We start from the raw sequence: 19,243 nt of genomic DNA on the forward strand, positions 1-19,243 counted from the left end.
GGGCGCTCAGAGCATCAACGCTGGGCTGCCCGCTCCTGTCGGAGGGAGCTGTCTGGGCAGCTGACTGACAGCCGGCGCCCGGCGGGAATCGGTGCGGTCGGGACTCGCGGGCGGCGGCGTCCAGCCTGCCTGAGGTCTGCGGAGCTGTGCGGGGACTACAGACCCAGACATCCCACTAGTAAATAACTATAGTTACTCAATAACTAAATTAAGGGGATTTTCTTTTTCTATTTATGTGCAGTTTTTTTTTTTCCAAACTGCTACTAAGTTGTTAGGACATAAACACTTTGGACATTTGGGCCTAATGAACAGAACTCTCATGTATTTCTTTTGACCAGGGGTGCCGTGAAAAAGCTGCTGAGCCGCTGAGAAGGTGCAGGATCTGTGAATAGAGCGAGCTTGTCCCTTCCCGGCAGCCATTCCTGAGTCTGCCTGACCGGCCGTCCCTACTACAACAAACACTCAGACCCAAAGTGGAGGACGCTGCACCCCAAACCCCGTCCAGCCGGCACCCCAATCTTTGCTGCTGTTCAGGCAAGACTTCCAGAGAACTGGCGGAGCCCCGGCGCCTGGTCTTCTCCTCCCTCTCCCTGCGGGACCCTCGCCAGGCCACAGCCCCACCTCCTCCAGGCCGGCTCAGCGCCCCCAGCCCTCGCCCTGTGCAGCCGCACACCTGTGGGGTCCTTCCTCTTGAAGCACTGTCTTTGCTTGGCCAAGACCCCTGCAGACCCCATCCTGACCTGCGTCGTCCTAGCACTGTGCGGGGCCCTGGGCCTGCCCCCACCCACTGCCCCCTGCCCGTGGTACTCAGCGCCCTTCTCCAGCCTCAGGTCCCGGGTTCACACAGCCGCCGCCCGCAGGCCCAGCTCTGTCTCAGAGCAGCCCACGGCCAAGAGAGCCGCCCAGCCGGCCGGCCGGCACGCCTGCCCCGTTCAGGAGGGCAGAAAAGACCAGGCTGGGCCCTGCCCGCTCTCAGCCCACTCCCCACACACCTCACTGCCCCCAGGAAGAACCCCGAGCCCTCTGCGGGGACCCCCTGAAAGGACGGCCTTACTAATAAACTAGCTAACAGAAAGTAAGAGGAATAAACTCACAGCACAGCCGCCCTTTGCTTTGTTCGGTGAATGAAGCTCGTTGTCTTTACGATGATCAGCTGCGGATCTCCAAGCGTCCTTTGCAAACCCTTAAAGGGCCCCGAGCGGGCGGCAGGTGCGAGCCCCAGCCCCGCTCTCACCAGACCACGGTTCAGGGGCCCTGACGAGCCGGCCTCGGCCTCACAGGGAAGAAACAACAAAAAGCAGACACAGCAGCTGCACAGCCTCTGCGCTGGCAGCCATCACTTCTTTCTTTCTCTTTGCTCCCAACAAAACCCCAAACCCTTTATCCCCACCCGACACCTCTCTCTGCATGCCCTGCCCTTCTCACCCTTTGAGAAGTAAAATAAACTTTCTTTCTTTAGAACTATTCTAATCTTTGTGTTGAGAATCCTTCCCCACCCTAACCCCTCCCTGGGACACTGGTTTCCAGTCCCCGCCGCACGGACACGCTGCTTCCCACCCCGGCCCACGCGAGTCCGGGCGGGCCAGGAGCGCTCCCGTCTGCCCGGGCGCCTTCCAGCGTGGGGCTTAAACCCACCCGCCGCTGCAGAGCGGGGCCCTCCCCAACCCAGTGTGCCATGGGGCCTCCTGCTCGTGGCCACGTTTCCCTGGTGACCTGAAGGTGGCCGTTTTGACCCTGCCCGCCTGCTCTGCCTGCCTGTCTTTTTCATAACGACGATGAAACGATAGGTCCCCGTCTTTCCTCAGGACGACTATCGGTTACAGATGTTGCAAATACATTCTCCCACTCTGGCTTGTTTTTCACTTTTCAAATTTAATTAATTAATTTATTTTTTAAGACAGGGTCTTGCTCTGTTGCCCTGGCTGGAGTGCAGTGGCGTCATCGTGGCTGGCTGCAGCTCCGAACTTCTGGGCTCGTGGGATCCTCCTGCCTCAGCCTCCCGAGTAGAGAGGACTACAGGTGCCCACCACACCTGGCTATTTCTTTATTTTTATGTTTTGTAGAGAAGGGGTGTTGCTATGTTGCTCAGGCTGGTCTCCAACTCCTGGCCTCAGGCAATCCTCCCGCCTTGGCCTCCCAAAGTGCTGGGACCACAGGTGTGTGCCACCATGCCCAGATTTTTTCCTAAAGGCACCTTTTAATCAACAGAAGTTTCTAGTTTTGATGGAGTCACATTTATCAAACTTTCCTTAAGAGGGAGCGCACTTTGGTCGCAGGAAGCCGCCCCTAACTGAGCCTGGTGTCCTCTGCTGTTTCCTGGAAGGGTGGGTTTGGGCTTGTGCCTTCTCAGGGAACTGACTCTACGTGCCCAGGGCACAGCACCACCGCAGCCGCCGGCGGCCAGCCCGTGTGCACAGAGCCTCAGGCTGCCCTGTGCGTCTTGAGTGGTGGGCAGGGTCTCGCCCTGGTGTCACGTCATGTGGCAGAAGGGACTAAGGCTGCTGCTGACCTTAAGATAGGAAGGTTACAGGGCGGGTTCGGGGGACAGTGGGATCCCACGGGCTGCTAAAGCGGGAGGAGGGAGAGAGGCGAGTGTCACAGGGCAGCCGCGAAGACTCGGCTGCCATGCCCACTCCAAGATGGAGGCTGGGGCGCCCCTGCCACCAGGCTGGGCGGGCCTGGAGTGGCCTCCCCCCGGGCCTGCGGAGGCTCGGCCTGCTGCCCACCCTGCTCCTGACCCGGTGGGCCGGGCCCTCGACCTGCAGGAGGCAAGGTCAGGAACGGGGGCCCGTCCAGGGCCGAGCGTGCAGAAGGCCCAGCCTGCCCGACCCTCCATGCCTGCACAGAAGCAGGGCGCGCTCGTACACACAGGCACACGCTTGCGGTCTGGATTAGGGCTGCACTGACTGCACAGATCAGTCTGAGACGTGCCGGCTCCGGAACACTGAGTCTGCCTTGGAGTTTCTAAACACGAAGTTCCCAAGGGCCAGGCAGAGGCGGGCCGGCTGCGGTTTGCGGAAAGCAGCGAGCATTACACGGACTTGTCTGCAGCACAAGGAGAGTCCTGTCTGGCGGTCAAGAGGACGCTGACTCTGGGCGCCATGGCGTGCACCTGCAGCTCAGGCACTTCGGAAGGCCACGGACAGAGGATCGCTTGAGCCCAGGAGCTCGAGCCCAGCCTGGGTGACAGAGTAACAGGAGACTCTGTCCCAAAAAAAAAAAAAAAAGAAAGAAAGAAGAAAGGACGGCTGAGGGCACAGCAGGGAGGGACCTTCAGAGGCCACAGGCCCACGTGCCCAGGCCAGAGCTGGAGCCAGCAGGAGCCTTGAGGCCTGGAGAGGAGGAGCTACAGTGCGGTGGCACCAGGAGGCCCCAGTGACTTGGGGGTCCAGCCCCATGAGAGGGCCCGGGATGCGCCCCGCCAGGGAGGACTTGCGAGTCACTGTCTGGTCCAGCTGGGGCTCCCGAGGCCCTGCGGCTGGGATGGTCCCACCCCCAGGGACCGGGGCCTGGACTGGCAGACACCGGAGCTGCTGCCCCAGGTGTGAGCTGTTGCTCCACCACACACCCCAGGGAGGCAGGACAAGCCCCCAAGAGAATGTTCCGGCAGAGGGGCCCAGAGTGCCCAGGGGCCGGACATGGCCTCAGTCCTGAGCTGGCAGGAGGCTGGAGGGGCCCAGCAGGCCCCATCACCCACCCAGCGTCGGGTCGGGGTCTGACAGCCGTGGTGAGGGGGCAGGGCTGGACCGAGGGGCAGCCTGTGCCCACCGGTGGGGGCGGGTGGCACAGTGAGGCCAAGCCTCCTTCCGCCATGCACACAGATGTCTCTTTGTCAGGGCCGAGCTGGGCCCGCTGAGCAGCCGCTGGAACAAAGCCCCTCTGTCCAGGCTGTGGCCTCCGCTCACTCATGGGGCCCCAGGAGGAGCAGCGCTCCCAGGGCTCTGGTCGGCAGCCTTCCACGCACACACACCAGGCACATCCACAGCCCGGGGCAGGAGGGGCACAGGGGACCGTCCAGGGCCTGCGGCCCCCCAGGGTCCTCTCACACTCACCTTGCCTGCCCCCCCCACCCCAGGGTCTCCTCCCAGCTCGGCAGAACTGGACAGGGTGGCACAGGGAAGGCACATCTGCCCCCACAGGAGGCTCTGCAATTCACCTGAGGGCCCCCCAGACTGAGTGGGCACGGCCATCAGACCCGTGATGACCTCCTGGGGGACCAGCCCCGCCCGCCCAGTACTGCTGTCCCAGAGCCTGGGCTCCAGCCACAGTCGAACAGCCCTAGCCCTGGGGCAAGCACGTGGCCTGGGGCTTCGAGTCGGCGCTGTCTCTAGGCCCTAGAATCTATTCCTCCAGGACCAGCCAGGCCAAGGCAGGTCCCCACAGGGAGGGTGTGCCTGCCAGTGCTCAGCGTCCGGGCGGCAGGATCCAGATGAGGCCAGGCAGGGCTCCTGCCAGCCTGGCCAGCTCCTGCCGACATTGTCCCTGCAGTTGACGTAGCGCCGCCTCCAGGCGGGCCTCCTGACTCCTCAGCACCCGGATCACCTCGGCTGCCCGCAGGTCCTGGCCCCCGGGTGCCTCATCCTCACGTCTCACCAGCCGGTGGGGCCCATGGGGCCGGGCTGGGCCCCTGTCTTGCTCCCAGGCCCACTGCAGGGCTGCCAGCTCCTGGTCCACAGCCTTCTGCAAGGCCTGCCGAGCAGAGCTCCACTGTGGCCCCCGGCCCTGGCCTCCCACCTGCACAGAGACAACAGAAAACCTGACAGCTCGTAAACCAAAGGCAGTTGCATGCCCCAGGATGCTGCCTCAGCCCCCTGAGCACTCCCTGGGCCCAGAGACAGGCCCCTGGAGACCGACCCCCAGAAAGAGTGGGCCAGCCTCAGAGCCAGCCCCAAAGGACCCCCATCCTGGGCTCTGCATCAGCCCGGCTGAGCACCTGACTCCTAAGCCAGGGGCAGCTGGGCAGCCTGCCTCCCTGAAGCCCTACAGGGGCAGGTCCCCAGCCTCCACCCCTCAGGACACCCGCTCCAACCCCAGCCACCCCTCCGGGGCTCGGCCCATTCCCCACCACCCACCACTCTGCTGAACCAGCTTCCCCCTTCCCACTGCCCGCCAGGAGCAGCGACCACGGGTGGGGGCTGACCAAGGGGACGCTGGTGCGGCCAAGGGAGCCGCCTGCCACTGCTGCCTCTGGCCCTGAGGGCAGTCCCTGTCCCAGAGACCCTGTGGGCAGCTGGCCTGCTGGGGTGGGGGCAACACCACAGGGTCTTCAGGGCCCAGCCCACACCACCGGAGTACAAAGCGGCTGCGCCCCGGCTGTCCCTGGGGAAGCACCCAGAGCCCCTGGCGTCCTGCCGAACCGGCTCTGCCCTCAGGGCCCTGAGCCAGACAGGTGCAAGGAGGCTCCGCACATGGCACAGCGTCCCCTCCTGCTGGGGAGGGCGGGGCGCCCCAGCTCGGCTGCAGACAGTGGGGACACAGGGGACATCCACTGGGGATGGGGGGGCAGTTATCTCCACAATCAGGGTGACGTGCTACAGGCAGGTGGGAAACACCCTTGCTCCTTGGAGAGCGGAGACCATTTCTGCAATGTACGTTAAAATGCGGCACAAAAAGAAAACAGATGCAGCAAGTGCGGCCCCGTGTTCACAGCCAGGGCCCCGCTCAGGCCAGAGACGGCACAGTGTTTGGGGCTGGGGACCCACATGCCCACTCGCAGTCCCCAGGCATGGCGTGGAGGGTGGCTGCCAGCGCCTAGGTGACGTGCAGCCGACGTGCGGGCGCTGGCTGCCTCCCTGGTCGTCAAAGGAGCCTTGGGAGACCAACAGACTTTCACCAGGTGGTCTGGGGACATCGAGTAGCCGCTACAGGGGCAGCAGGGACCCTGTGCCATGCACCTCCCCTCACTATGTTGCTGGCTGTTCCTGGCGTTCAGCACCCCCCCCCAGGGGCCGTGTTTGGTGCTCTGAGCGGCTCACCCGGGCCTCCCAGGCCGCCCGCCTGCGCTCCGTGGCCTCGCACAGCTCCTCCTGCAGCGCCCGCAGCTCCCGTGCCACCAGCTCCCCCTGGCCAGGCCCACGCTCAGGGATCCTGGGCAGAAAGGCGGGCTGTGCGGCCGCAGCTGGGGCCTCTGGGGGGCAGGCTCCCAGGACCGTGTCCTGCAGAGAGAGACCGAAGTGAGAGGGTGCACATCCAGCGCAGGGCAGAGCGCAGAGGCCCGGGGCAGGGGTGGCCTCCTGAGCCCCACGGGGGCCGGACAGCTCCCATTTCCCCAGCAGGAGCAGCACCCGGGGAGACACAAAGACCCCACTCTGAAAGCCTGCAGACCCCCGGCAAGTCTAGGCCAGAGCAGGGCCAGCAACGGTGGGCCGCCCCAGAACACAGCAGGACGTCCTAGAAGAAGCCCCAGACTCGGAGCTGCCAGGCCTGGGCACAAAGTTGGCTTCGCTGCGGGGGCCTGGGGGGGTGGCGTCCCCTCCCAGTCTGGGGAATGGAAAGGCCGTGGCGCACCGCGGGGCTGCTGTGGTCTGCGAGAAGGGGAGCAGGGGGGCGGGCAACGGCTTCCTTACCATCCACCGCCAGAAGACCAGCTCACCCCGCCGCCACTGCAGAGCGGCCTCCAGGCCCGCGTTCTCGCGCTCCAGCCTCCGCAGCAGCTGCAAGGCAAAGCGCCCGGGGGCACAGGGGGATGCAGACAGAAGGCTGCAGCTGCAGCAGTAACCCGGGAGGCTGCGCAGGCACCCGGCTGCACACCTGGCTGCTCACACACCAGCCACACATCATTCCGGAAGCTTCTGGGACCTGGCCCAGGAGTGCAGGCCCCTTGGGTAGGCCAGATCCAGGCCTTGGCCAACTCCCCCTCCACCACCCTGGAAGGAAGCCGACCCATGGCCGCAGGCCACCACCGTCCGTAGTCCTGCAGCACCAACACATGCCGGCCCCCAAGGGATACGAGCCTCGCCACCCCAGGCCCCACCACACCAGAGGGTGGTCCCACAGAGGGTCCCAGGCAGGAGCAGGCTGGAGCCAGGGCAGCCTCTGCTCTGTCCAACCCAGGGGCTAGGAGCCTGGGCCTCGCTGAGTCACCTCTAAAACAGGGACAAGGGCAGCTGGGGACACACAAATGCTGCCTCAGCACCTCCAAGGCCAAGCGCAGGCCCTGCTGGGCGGGGGCCAGGCAGGCGGAAGCCGGGGATGCAGGCCCAGCTGGCACCAGGGCCAGGCAGGCCACAGTGGGCACCAGGAGCCCACAACAGGCACGCAAACCCCCAGGGGCACGAGGCTCCAGAGCTGCAGTCTGCTGCCAGACTGGCCGTGGCAGGAAGCCCCGGCGATGACAGAGACAGTGGGGACCGGGAGCCAGGCCATCTGCCTCTGACCCCTGGGTCCCCTGGTCCCACCTGCCCTGGGACAAGGTGGAGGAGCCAAGTCTCTGGGGCCAGGGACAGAAGAGGCAGAGAGTGGGGCTGGGCCTGGGAGGAGGGGTCCCACCAGCCCTGGGCCCCAGGCCTCCCACCCCGCCAGACATGTCTAGGCCTGGGCAGTGCCAGCTACTACTCAAACGGTCCAGAGCCCCGCCTGCACGTGACAGCCAGCCCTGTGCCCAGCATGAGCTGTGTGCTGGGCCAGCCCCTCCCACCCCAGGGACCCCCACCACACTGGGTGACACCTGCATGGGCTCGAGGCACCAACACCGTCAGCTCAGACCTAGATCGGTGTTCCTTAATTCCAGCGGTTCCCGCCTCAGCCAGCTGCCAGCCTGGCCCCAAGACCTGTGTCCCTGGGACCCTGTCCGTGCCTAGCCACAGAGGACATGCACACACAACAGCCAGTCTGGAATCCTGGAGGGGTGGACTGTCCATGGGGCCAGGAGAGGCCCAGAGGACACACCTGTCACACCCCCAACCCCCAGCAATGACGCTGAGCTTGGCAGACACCCAGAGACACCCACAGCTCAAAGCCAGTCAACTGCCCCGTCCTCCCCGCAGGCCCCTCCCCACCAGGCGTGGCCCTCACCTGCCGGCCGCCCTCTGGGTCCCTGAGCATCTCCGTTTCAGCAACAGACAGGTGGCCCAGACGCTGGTCACTATGGCAGCCACGCGTATACAAGTGGATCTGAAGCAGGCAGTGCAGACCCCAGGCTGAGGGGGGACAGGCACCTCCCCCAGCCCGGTGAGGTCGGCCTTTGCCCGCCTTACAGACAAGGAAACAGGGCTCGGAGAGGCCGCGGCGGGGCAGGGTGGGGCTCAGGAGGCTGTCAGCGAGGCTGGGGGCTCCCTGCAGACGGAAGGGCCCCAGGCCACCTCACCACGGCCTCCCCACTTCACCCAACTCCCCAGGTAGCAAGAGGACTGGAGCGGGCACCCCTGCCCACCCCCCTGCCTGCCCAGTGCCAAGCTCCCCAAGTGCAGTCCTGCCCTCAGCGGCCCAGGTGGCAGGAGGAACAGCCTCTGGACAGGCACAGTGGCCCAGCAAGGCCAACGGTGGGGACGCAGTGACTTTCTCAGTCAAGGGGGAGAGGGAGGGCCCCACAGAGAGGTGAGGCTGGAAGGCGACACACAGGTTCACAGGTGGGCATGCCCGCACAGGGGAGTGGCTGGAGCCAAGGCTGGGCAAGATGGCGTGAGTGGCCCCAGGAAAGACTGGCTGAGTGACAGACCTTCTGCAAGAGGGCCAGGGGGCTGGGAGGCTCAGCACCAAGGAGCCCTGCACTGCTGCTGCCACCACCCAGCACTTGGCAGCCCTGACCTCACACTGAGCACACCACCGGGCACCTGTGACCCTGCAGCTGACCCTGGAGACCCTGGCTCTCCGAGGCCCCTGTAGGAGCTGCCACCACCCAACTCCACCCACACCCAGAATGTGGTGGGAGGAGGGGGTGCCCAGAAGGTAGCAGCTCCGCCATGCCACAGAGCCATCCCATTGCTTGGTGACACGGTCTCGAGGCCGCCCATTACTTCAGGGAATGAGGCCAACCTGTGAGCTCTCTGACACCCAGCTTCTGCCCTGCCAGTGGGGCCACGATGCTGCCGCCCACTGGCTCCCTGCCCCAGCACTGTTCAACTCCATCCTGCCCTGGGCCCCACCTGGACCACCAGGAGCCGCGGCAGGGGCTCCAGGCCACCCAGGGCAGCACCTAGGCCCCACCAGCCCCAGCCAGGCCTGGGAAGGCTCACATCCAGCCAACAGCCTGGGACCCAGCCGTGCCAGACCCAGCAGACAGGCTGCAGGGAAGGGCAGCTGGCAGCCTGTGGCTCGGGGTTACGGGCCCTGGGTGGAAAGCCACGTGCTGGACCCACCTTGCTCAGGAGGGCGCACTGCTCCTGCTGACTGGCGGTCAGGCATCGCCACCGGAACCACAGCCTTCCCATCAGCCACTGCACACAGCGGATGTCCACAGGGCCCTCTGCGTCCATGTGGGGTGCCAGGGGACCAGTGCTGGCCACGGCCTCACACTGGAGAGGGGCTGAGGGTCAGGCCCTGCTCCCACACCCCACCATGCCCTGGAGGGGCTGGGGCAGAGGGCAGTGGAGGCACCCTCCATGTCCTCAGCCGGGCAGCGGGCATCCCCCTCACAGGACTGTCCTGAGGGTCAGAGCAGGAGACACGGAGGGGGCTGGCCCAGGCCTGCCCTCGCTCTGGCCCCAGGACTGAAGACCATGGGGGCACCCTGGCGTCCAGCCAGGACTGGGCACCGCCCCCCACCCGCACCCACCTCACACACAGGCATCTCGTCACCCAGCTGCACGTGGGCCTGGGCCAGCAGCCGCTCGAGCACAGGTCCTCGGGCCAGGAGCCAGGACAGGGCCAGCAGCAGCTCCCGGCTGCCCCAGGAGCCGTCCTCGGGGAGTTGTGCCAGCACCTGCCTCGGATAGCCCTGGGAGCGCAGCGCGGACTTCACCAAGCAGGCCTGGGCTTCTGGGGTAGAAGACCACCAGTCAGGGGGGCCACCCACCTGGAGGTGATACCACCTGGACTCCTTCAGAGACCTCCCAGGACCCCCAGGCAGAGGCCTGGCTCAGAGGGGACAATGAGGGGGGAGGTCTGAGTCTCAGACCAAACAGGCAGAGACCAAGGGCCAGCCTGGAGGTGGGGCTTATGTGGCTGGGCGGGGCCAGGGCCTAACCAGTAGCAGAGCTTTTACAGGAGGGGCGGAGCCAGCGCTGCCTGGGTGGGCGGGGCTTGCCGGGGAGGGCAGGCGGAGCCACTGATGCCTGGGTGGCGGGGGCAGAGCCTTGTGGGCGGGGCTTGCCCGAGCAGGGCATTGCAGGCATGGGCGGGCCAGAGCCCACCAGGGGCAGGGCTTGCCAGGGAGAGCGGGAATTACAGGGGCGGGACTTTACATAAGTGGGCGGCGCCAGTGACCCGAGGGGCGGGGCTTACCCAGGCCGAGCGGGGCCGAAGCTCCGCCTACGGACCGCGGTGAGAGCAAGCGGAAAAGGAGCTGCCAGAGCGCAGGGGCCTGCGGAAAATTAAAAACAGGCGGTCAGCCGCGCCAGCCCGCCTCCCTGCGTCCGCCCTGGGCCCCACCCTGCCGGCCGCCCGCCGCGCGAGCCTCACCGCCTCTGGACGATCGAACTTGGCGCGGCGGAAGATCTCGGGGCTCGGCCCGGCGGGCAGAGACCGACTCAGTGCGGCGATGACCTTGGGTAGGGCCCCAGCCCCGGCCTCGGCCGCCGCGTCCACCAGCAGCCGCCGCCGCCTCCCCATCCAGCCGGCACCAGCTTCCCTCGGACCGCGCGCTGCCGCCGGCCGGGCCCAGCAACCAATCACGGCGCCAGCCCGGCCCAGCGACCAATCACCGCGCCGGCAGAGCCCAGCGACCAATCACCGCGCCGGCAGAGCCCAGCGACCAATCATGGCGCCGCATGGCCCTGGCCCAATGAGTGATGCCCCTGGAGCTTGAGTACAGTTTGCTCTGTCCTGTACAGAGGCACTTCCGGGCGCCAGGCGGGGCCATCGGTGTTGACAGCTCCCCGCAGTCCGCGCAACACCTGACACCCCACCTCGCCCAAACCCCACCAATCAGCGCCTCACGCCACTGGCAACCTAGCAACCGTCGGGCGGGCACTGCAGAGGCGCATGCGCCTGGGGGCGCTCCCTGGCCGCGGAGGGCGGTGTCGCCGGGCCCCACCCAGCCGAGCGGGCGACCTTGGCCCCTCCGCGTGGCCTCCCCGAAGAGCCGCCAGGGGGCGCCCGGACCCCGCCGCACCCCGACGGCTCCCGCCATGTACGCGCGTCTGCGGCCTCCGAGCGCCTGCGGTGGGCTGGCCCCGCCCCAGGCCCCGTCCGGGTCCCTGAGGGCCGGCGCTGAAGAGCCCCCGCGGCCGCACTTCCAGGGAGCGCAGACACGGCAGGCGACAGGCGGGCACGAGGCACTCAGTGCGGGCGGGAGGCTCTGGAGCCACGCGGCGCCGCGCCCGCGCCGGCGCCCGCCCGGGATCTTAGACGCCACCGGGGCAGCCGCAGCGGACTTCGCCGCGGCCAGTTCCAGCCCACGCGCTGCGGACGTCACGGAGGGTCGAGCGGGCGGGGACGCGGAGGAGGGAGAGACACCGCGATGGGACGGCGAGGACTCGTCCCGCGAGGGACGTGTTCCCGCCCCGCGCAGTCCCCACCTCGCCCGCCCACCGGCCTCCCCTGGCCGCCCGTCTCGGGGCACCGCCCAGGCCCACTCACCTCCTTGGCGCACTCCTGGCCCCCACCAGCGCGGGCGGGGACCCCCACCGGCTTCCCCTCTCCACAAAGCAGCCCAGCGGCCTCTCTGGCCACCCTGCCAGGACACCCTTCCTAGGCCCTGCAGCCCTCAGGATAAAGACCACATTCCTCGCCCTGCCCACGCTGGTTCCCAATCCCTGGGGTTCCTTGAACCCAGGGAGCCCTTCCCCTCTGAGGGCCTTCGCAGCTGCTGGACCTTCGGCCTGTGGCGCCCCCCCCTCCCAGGCCCAGCTGCCCTCCACTCTTCCTGCAGGCCTCTGCTCCGGTCTGCGCCCAGCCTGGACTGTGAGCTACTCCGGGGCCCGGGCCACGAGGACAAGGCTGGGGGCACCTCTGCTGCTTAGCTCAGCGCTGCCCCTCCCGGGGCTCAAGGTGGACCGGAGTCTCAAAGCCCTCAGTCCTCCCAGCCCCACAGGCCACTGAGGCCTCACTGCAGAATCCTCTGCTCTGTCCTCCCCCACCCCATCCCATCCATCAGGAAAATCCCTGTCTCCCACCTCTTGGAATTCCAGGAATCACCCAATCACACACACACCCCACCCTACAGGCCGCCCTTGACAGTCTGCCCAGCTCATGCCTGCACCACCCCACCAAAGCCCTAAGGCAGGGCAGAGAGGGCCCCTCTGGGCTCTTGAGGTCAGTAGGGTCCTGGGAGGGGTGGCCTTCACCTGTGAGGTGGCCAGTGTCGGGGAGGAAGGCCTAGGGTGAGGGGCAAACAAGGACATGGGGTGGTGGCTTCTGGGTCAGAATCTGAGCGGCCACCAAGGCCTGCAGAAACCAGAACCGCCTCGGGTGGTGCGGCAGGAAGTGGGAAGGGAGAAGGCAGGGACTCCCCACCACAACCCCCGAAAGCTGCTCTGCTCAGAAAGGGAACCGGCAGGAGCTGCAGCTGATTCACCCTCCCCCCCAGCCCCACCCACTCCAGGCCCGAAGGTCCCGCTGACCCTGTGGCCCGGCCTGCAGAACCTCCCCTCATACCATCCCAGAACCACCAGGAGGGCTCAGGGGCATCTCTGTGGGCCTGGGAGGTGCAGAGGTGGGCTCCGAGCTCTAGGGATGGCACCAGATGTCCAGGGTGGCCTGGGCTCTCGCCCTGCGGTTGGGACTCTGGCCTGTGAGGTACCCAGAAAGGCCCTCCAGGAGGGCAGTGGGCAGCAGCGCCTGCCAAAGCAGGAAGAGCAGGCGCCTGGGCAGGGCCTGGGCCAGATCCAACCCCCACCCCTGAACTGCAGCCCCCTCAGGTACTTCTTGGCACGCATGCACGCACGTGTGCACACCACACACACACACAAAGACACACACACACAGGGCTCTTCCAAGTGTAGGTTTATTGAAGGTACCGTGGGTACAAGGGGGCCCTGGGCGTCTGGGCTGAGGCCTGGCATCTGCCTGAAGAGTGGCCCAGCAGGTGGGGACGAGGTCTCCACAGCCTGTGCAGGGAGAGACAGAGGTGAGGGCACCATCCACCTGCTCCCTCCTGCCCAAGGAGCAGTCGGACCTCTCTGTGGGTGGGGCCGTCCCTCTGTCCCCACCCGGAGGGCAGATGGGCTGGGCAGGACTGGGGGGTTATACCTGGGTTTACTTGAAAGTGTGACTCTCAGCTCCACCCCGCCCAAAGCCTGCAGAGAAAGAGAGAAAACAGTCAACAGGTGGGGGGGGATGTGCCTGTAGGGGGGGGGACGGGGAGCATACCTTTGGGTCCGAACATGGCAGAGTAGCAAGGGTGGTTGCAGTAGGGCTTGCCTTCATGCTGCAGAGAGAAAAGGCGTGAGGGGTGTGGCCACCACCGTGCCCCGCCACACTCCCCCGCCACACTCCCCGGGCCCCCACTCACCTCAGCGTGACCCCCGGAGGTGAGCGTCTTCCCACATTTCTCACACTTCAGGCAGGGCCGATGCCAGTCCTTGCCCAGAGAGGTCACCCGCTCAGCTGCAGAGGTACAGACAGGCTCCCCATGAGACACTGCTCTGGGGACACAGGGTACGCTCACCGCTGGCATACACCCTAAGCTCTCAGCCTGCCCCTGTGCTCCATGGGGTGAGGGGGCACCTCCAGGCCCCTCAGGTCAACCCAGCCGAATAAACGACAGAGGTCGCTGGGCCTTGGCCCTGAGGGCTGGGTGGGGCGTCCGGGGCCAGAGGTCGGGGGAGCGGGTCAGCGGGGCCAGGCCGCCCGGGCTAAGCCTTCTGGCCTCTGCCCGGGTGCCTGGGGTGGAGCCTACGGGCGCCCGGGGCGGAAGGGTGCTTCCCCTCCCTCCCAGGGGTGGAACCCCGGGCGCGCGCGGGCCGGGAGGCGGGCGCCCCGAATCGTGCCGCGGGCGTCGGTTTCCGCGTCTGTTTCCACTTAGCGTTGGGAGGGGCGGCCCCAGCTCCGAGTTCCTTCCCACCCCGCGGGGTCCCCGCCCAGGGCGCGCCCGAGGGGAGGCACGAGAGACGGCGGGACCCAGAAACGGGGAGTCCTGGACTGGACACGGAGAGACGGGGAGACTCAGAGACAGAGACAGCGGACCACGGAGAATTGGCAGGATAGCGGGACGCCCCCACGCAGGGGGTCTCCCCTCACACCCCGGCACCCGCGAGCAAGACTGAAGTTCTGTTCCACGCGGCGCCCAGGGGTCCCCCAGCGCCCTGGGTCCACCTGAGCGGCCCCAGCCCCGTCGCCCCTCGCCGTGCTTCCGCGAGGGCCCGCGTGGGGGCGTCGGGCAGGGCGTGGGCCGGAGGTGGGCGCGCTCACCGAAGTACACCTCCTTGTCGCACTTGGGGCACTTGGGCATGGCGGCGCCGGGTCCGGGGCTGCGGCTGCGGCTGCGTCTGGGCGGAAGAGGTTGTTGGCGCGAGACTGGGTGGGTCGCGCCGGGTCGGAGTCTTTCAGGGGCCCCGGGACCCCGCCCCTTTGGGACCCCGCCCCCACGCCCCGCCCCGGAATCCGGGACTTGGACCCTGGGGACATCAGATCGGGCCATCCCGCCGAGAAAGGTCATCTGCTCCACCTCTGCCTTCAGGCGGGGCCCGGGGCCCAGGCCTGGCTGAAGACAGGGAGGCCACGGGGGCGCAGGATATTCGCGGGACTGTCTAAGGGGGCCGTGCTCCGGCGGCGAGTTCAAGCCCCGCCCGTCTCCCAGGGCTCTGAAGCCTGCGGGGTCCGGCCGGGCCGAGGGGCTCCCCGGGAGCAGGAAGGGGCACTGCCTCCCCAGCCCCATCCCGTGGGCACCTGCCTGAGCCCCTAGATCTGCTGAAACCGGGGACAGGCCGGGACGCCTCTAAAATGCAAATAGATGCAAATTAGCATGCGCACACACTTTGACCCTCCCCTCCCCAAGATAGAGGGTTGGGGACACTCGTCTGGTAGACCCCCTCCCGAGGAACCCCACTGCGGACTTCCAGCCCGCGCGCGGCCAGGAGGCCCGCCCTCCCCAGCCCTCTCACTCCCGTGGGACGTCCCCCCACCCCCTCCGCTCCCTGGAAAGTCCATCGGACCGCAGCGGGAACGTCCCCGGGGAATTCGGAAGAGCAGCCTCCAAGCCAGGGGACCTAAACTTGGGGACAGATCGGGCGGGGCGAGGGCGAGGGCGCGGTGCGGCCACGCCCAGGCCATCTCCGACCTGCCTTGGCCCGGCCCGGGGAGGGGTCCTTATCTCGGGGGGGGCGTCTCTGGAGCCGTCCGAGTCCGCCGCCGCCCAGGTGAGGTGGAGGCTGGCCCCGGGCCTCCCTGGTGCCAGGCGGGGACGGTCCGACCCCGCTCCGCCAGGAGATTCGGGAGGGCTGCGGGGTCGCCCCTTCACGCGCGGCAGCCTGGAGTTCCTCACCGCCTTCCTCCCCGACTCCCTCCTTGAGACCACGGTTCTGCCCACTGGGGCTCTGCAAGTCCTGGGTCTGTGATGACATTCTGCAGGGTCCCCCTGGAGCCTTTCCCCCCAGTTCCGAAACCCCTCAGCGGTGGGGCTTCCGCAGCAGGGGTGCACTCCAGCCCTGCAACCTCGCACCCCCAGCTTCCAGCCTGGTAAGCCTTGAAGCCCACTCTCAGGTCTGGGCCCGCCTGCCCTCCCTGCCCGGCACAGGGGCTCCGCGGTGTGATTCCTGGAGTCGGGGCCACCAGGCCACCCCTCTCCCTTAGCCAGGCCCTGCCCACCCTCCTGTGCCCCTGGTCCTGTCAGCCCGGACAGCTCTCGCTCCCTGTCTCTGCCCCAGCCCCTGCTCCCAGCTCATGGCCTCCCTGTCCACCCTCCCTCCAGCTACCCTGTAACCAGCGTCCTCATCTCCCCTGTACACACCCATCTAAAAAAACAAAACGTCATCTCTGGGCCTGCCCAGTTATCATCCCCGTGGCGGGTGCTGGACACCCTCCTTGGGGGGGTGTCCCCAGGAGCCCCCAACCCCCATCCCCAGCGGGCATGCAGCCCCGACTGCACCTGTGACCCCAACCTCACCTTCCCTGAAGAGGCCTGCCACAGAGACGAGGAAGGGAAGCCATGGGGTCCTCCAGCTCAAGACCCCTGCCCCAAACTACTGTCCGGACTAGGTCCCAGCTGGGGGTGAAGGCAGGAGCTCCAGGTGTGGAGGGTGACTGAGGCTCTTGTGTTTGGCACAGAGGCCACACGTCCAGCCCAAGGCCACACACACCCTGCACCCCCACCTCTCTCCAGGCACCGCCTTCCTCCCCAGAACTCCCTCCTTGAGGCCACGGTTCTACCCACTGGGGCTCTGCAAGTCCTGGGTCTGTGATGACATTCTGCAGGGTCCCCCTGGAACCTTTCCCCCCAGTTCTGAAACCGTTGAGCGGTGGGGCTTCCACAAAAGGGGTGCACTCCAGCCCTGCAACCTCGCACCCCCAGTTTCCAGCCTGGTAGGCCTTAAAGCCCATTCTCAGGTCTGGGCCCGCCTGCCCTCCCTGCCCAGCACAGGGGCTCCGCGGTGTGGTTTCTGGAATTGGGGCCACCAGGCCACCCCTCTCCATAAATTAAATTCTAGGAGTCTCCACTCCTTGGTCTGGGCCAGACTGGCGGGGAACAGGAAGGCGGGGCCTGACTTCCCTCATCCCTGGCCCTGGGGACCTGCCTCTCCCTCTGCCCAGCTGCTTGCACTTCTGCCCCTGGCAGAGTCTGTGTCTCCGGGTGGGGAGGGCACATCCTGTCTCCCCCTCTGGCTCTTCTCTCTCATCCTGCGGCTCTCCAGCCCACAGGGCAGACATGAGCAGAACGGGGGACGAGGTGCCAGGCAGCAGGCCCGGAAGTGGGAGGGAGAAGTGGCCCAGCAAAGATGCTGTTGATGTGGAGAGCTGGGGGCGGGGGACAGTCTCAGGGAGGTGGGGGGTCTCTGTTGCTGCAGGTTCTGCGGCCAGGCCACACACACAGCACATGCCACCGTGCTGTTCGCTGAGGATGGGACAGCCGCCGCCTGGGGTGTGTACCGTGCAGAGGCTGTGCGGCACCCTGCACAGCAGGTGGTGCCCCAGGGTGCAAGGGGTGTGCCCACAGGCATACCTGTGTGTGTGTGTCCATCCGGGCAATGACCCAGTGCCAGCCCTCCCCTCCATCCGCCACCCCAGGGGTGGCCCCTGCCCCCACACACTGGACTCCAACCTACCCTGCCCAGCAGGGAGCCCCCCCTTGAAAACCAGAGTGGTGAGTCCCTTCCTGGCCTTGCCTGCTGTTATTTCCTGTTGCCATGGTCACGGGGAGGGAGCGGGAGGATGCCTTGGACGCGGGGCTGGGCCCTCTGTGTTGGTACACACAACTTTTCCAGAAACTCAACTCAGATGCACACACTCAGGGCACACAGACATACGGACACATGTGCAAGACACACACACACACACAGAATCCCTGGAACCCTCCCAAAATTCCAGCCTCAGACTGACGTGCCCCTCAAGCTGGCTGTCTCCTGCGCTCCCCACCCATCCTGCCTGTGGGGGCAGGGACCCCTCATCAGCTCCTCCTCCACCCAGACTCAGTCCAGGCTGCCCCACCCAGCGACGCCCGCCCCGTCCGAGGCTGGGCTGGGGGCCAGGTAGGGCAGACCCCGTGCCACCAGGTGCAAGGGCTCTTGCTTCCATCAGCTCCCCTGGCCCCTCCACCCCTCCCCCCTCTGCGGGGGTGCTGGTGGCCTTTGTAGTGTGAACAGACAGAGGACAGAGTGCGGGTCAGGACAGGACACTGAGCTCCCCAGCTGCTGCCCCAGGCGGCCTCTGTGCCCAGAACGTTCCGCCCTGTCCCAGACAGCGTGAGGGCACCCTAGGCGCCCGCCACCCCTGTGCCCTCAGCCTGCCCTGCTTTGCCCAGGGGAGGCCTGGAGATGCCGATGCGCCCCCTGCGGCCAAGCGCGGACCCCAGGAGCCTGACTAACTCGAGAGGCAGGATGGGCCTTGCTGACCGCCGAGGAATCCCGCCACCCGCCCTCACCAGGAAAGTTCTGCTCCTCCTGGGGGCGTCTGGGCACCTCATCCTTGGAGCCCTCTGGGCCTTCCTCAGCGTGCACAGGCTGAGGGTGCAGACAGGTGTGAGGATGGCGCAGGCCAGCTGGGCCTGTCCCGTGCTCCCTGCACCCAGGTGCCCTGCGCTGCCAACACACTCTCCAAGAAAAACCCGCTGGGCCCCGGCCACGCCCAGCTCAGGCGTCCCCAGCGTCCACTCCTCCCGGGCCCTCCCCTCTGCCTGGCTGAGTCACGACACTCACATCTGAGTTCCCAGGGTCTATTTTCAGCAGCTGGCCTCCTGGGACCCCCTGTCTGGCCTGAGGTCTGGCCCCAGGGCAGCCCTGAGGCATTCAGCCCCCCAGACCGCCTTCTCCCATCCCCCGGCCTCGCCCCTGCCCAGGTGGGAGGGCTGCTGGCGGATCACACGCTCCCGGAAGTAGCCTGGCCAAGGAGAGAAGGGAGTGTGGAGGGCGGGGCTCCTTCAGCCAACCCTGCCCCCAACACGGGTGCACCCCTGCCTGGGGTCCCTGGTCTGGCCGGATAGGGTGCCCCTGCCCTCCCTCCCCTCCCTTGAGGCTGGACCCTGAACCCCCACCATCCAGGCCCTGGGAAAAAGTGCCGCCCACCCCTGCCGTTCTGGGCTAGTCCTGGCCTGTGCCCAGCCCTCAACAGCCCAGAGCGGGGGGACACTGGCCAGTGAAGTGAGCTGGACCCAGGAGCAGGAGGGAGTCATGCCCCCAGTCCTGTAGAGGCGCAGGGAATCTAGCCAGAACGGGGTGGGCTCCGAAAGGGGGCACCCAGGGCCGATGCTGGAGGTCACTGGCCCAGGGGACGCTGGGCAGGGCTCAGAGGGAGGGTGCTGGGGTCCTGGGGGTCTGGGACATGGGTCAGAGGGTCTCGGACTCGGAGAGGTGGGGACACAGGGAGCCGCAGGCCGAGCCGGCCCCACAGAGACGCCTGGCCAGGGACACAGCAAGTCCCCCCCAGCCCCGGTCAGAGGTGGGGGGTGGCCGAGGGGGGACCTGGCCAGGAGGTGCAGGGAGACTGGCCAACAGGGTGGGGGCAGGGAGCAGGATGCAGAAGGGGCCCCCAGTGCAGAGCTCGGCCTGCAGAGTGG

The 19,243-nt window shown here is 66.9% G+C and overlaps 2 protein-coding genes across 2 annotated transcripts; both read right to left on the minus strand.

Moving 5' to 3' along the window:
* Positions 1 to 2,102: 2,102 nt before the first annotated feature.
* On the minus strand, positions 2,103 to 10,783 carry TEDC1 (tubulin epsilon and delta complex 1). The gene is made up of 8 exons (XM_045559109.1): positions 10,558 to 10,783; positions 10,381 to 10,459; positions 9,713 to 9,915; positions 9,297 to 9,452; positions 8,014 to 8,112; positions 6,567 to 6,653; positions 5,976 to 6,155; positions 2,103 to 4,734 (listed from the first exon to the last, which is right to left on the minus strand). Exons 1-8 carry the CDS (start codon positions 10,705 to 10,707, stop codon positions 4,405 to 4,407), a joined length of 1,284 nt encoding a protein of 427 aa, XP_045415065.1. The 5' UTR covers positions 10,708 to 10,783; the 3' UTR covers positions 2,103 to 4,404.
* A 2,243-nt stretch (positions 10,784 to 13,026) lies between these two features.
* Positions 13,027 to 14,557, minus strand: CRIP1 (cysteine rich protein 1). The gene is made up of 5 exons (XM_045559176.1): positions 14,449 to 14,557; positions 13,550 to 13,644; positions 13,408 to 13,465; positions 13,288 to 13,334; positions 13,027 to 13,145 (listed from the first exon to the last, which is right to left on the minus strand). The coding sequence occupies exons 1-4, from the start codon at positions 14,486 to 14,488 to the stop codon at positions 13,294 to 13,296; spliced, it is 234 nt and encodes a 77-aa protein (XP_045415132.1). The 5' UTR covers positions 14,489 to 14,557; the 3' UTR covers positions 13,027 to 13,145; positions 13,288 to 13,293.
* Positions 14,558 to 19,243: the final 4,686 nt, after the last annotated feature.

Source organism: Lemur catta, chromosome 1 (genome assembly GCF_020740605.2).
Source record: "Lemur catta isolate mLemCat1 chromosome 1, mLemCat1.pri, whole genome shotgun sequence".
Classification (NCBI taxonomy): domain Eukaryota; kingdom Metazoa; phylum Chordata; class Mammalia; order Primates; family Lemuridae; genus Lemur; species Lemur catta.

Coding starts and splice junctions, on each gene's coding strand:
- TEDC1 (XM_045559109.1), bottom strand. CDS start 10,707: ATGGGGAGGCGGCGGCGGCTGCTGGTGGACGCGGCGGCCGAGGCCGGG. Junction 6,156..6,566: donor TGGTCTTCTGGCGGTGGATG/GTAAGGAAGCCG, acceptor CTCTCTCTGCAG/GACACGGTCCTGGGAGCCTG. Junction 4,735..5,975: donor GGGCGGCCTGGGAGGCCCGG/GTGAGCCGCTCA, acceptor GTCTCTGTGCAG/GTGGGAGGCCAGGGCCGGGG.
- CRIP1 (XM_045559176.1), bottom strand. CDS start 14,488: ATGCCCAAGTGCCCCAAGTGCGACAAGGAGGTGTACTTCG. Junction 13,645..14,448: donor CGACAAGGAGGTGTACTTCG/GTGAGCGCGCCC, acceptor GTACCTCTGCAG/CTGAGCGGGTGACCTCTCTG. Junction 13,466..13,549: donor CCTCCGGGGGTCACGCTGAG/GTGAGTGGGGGC, acceptor TTCTCTCTGCAG/CATGAAGGCAAGCCCTACTG.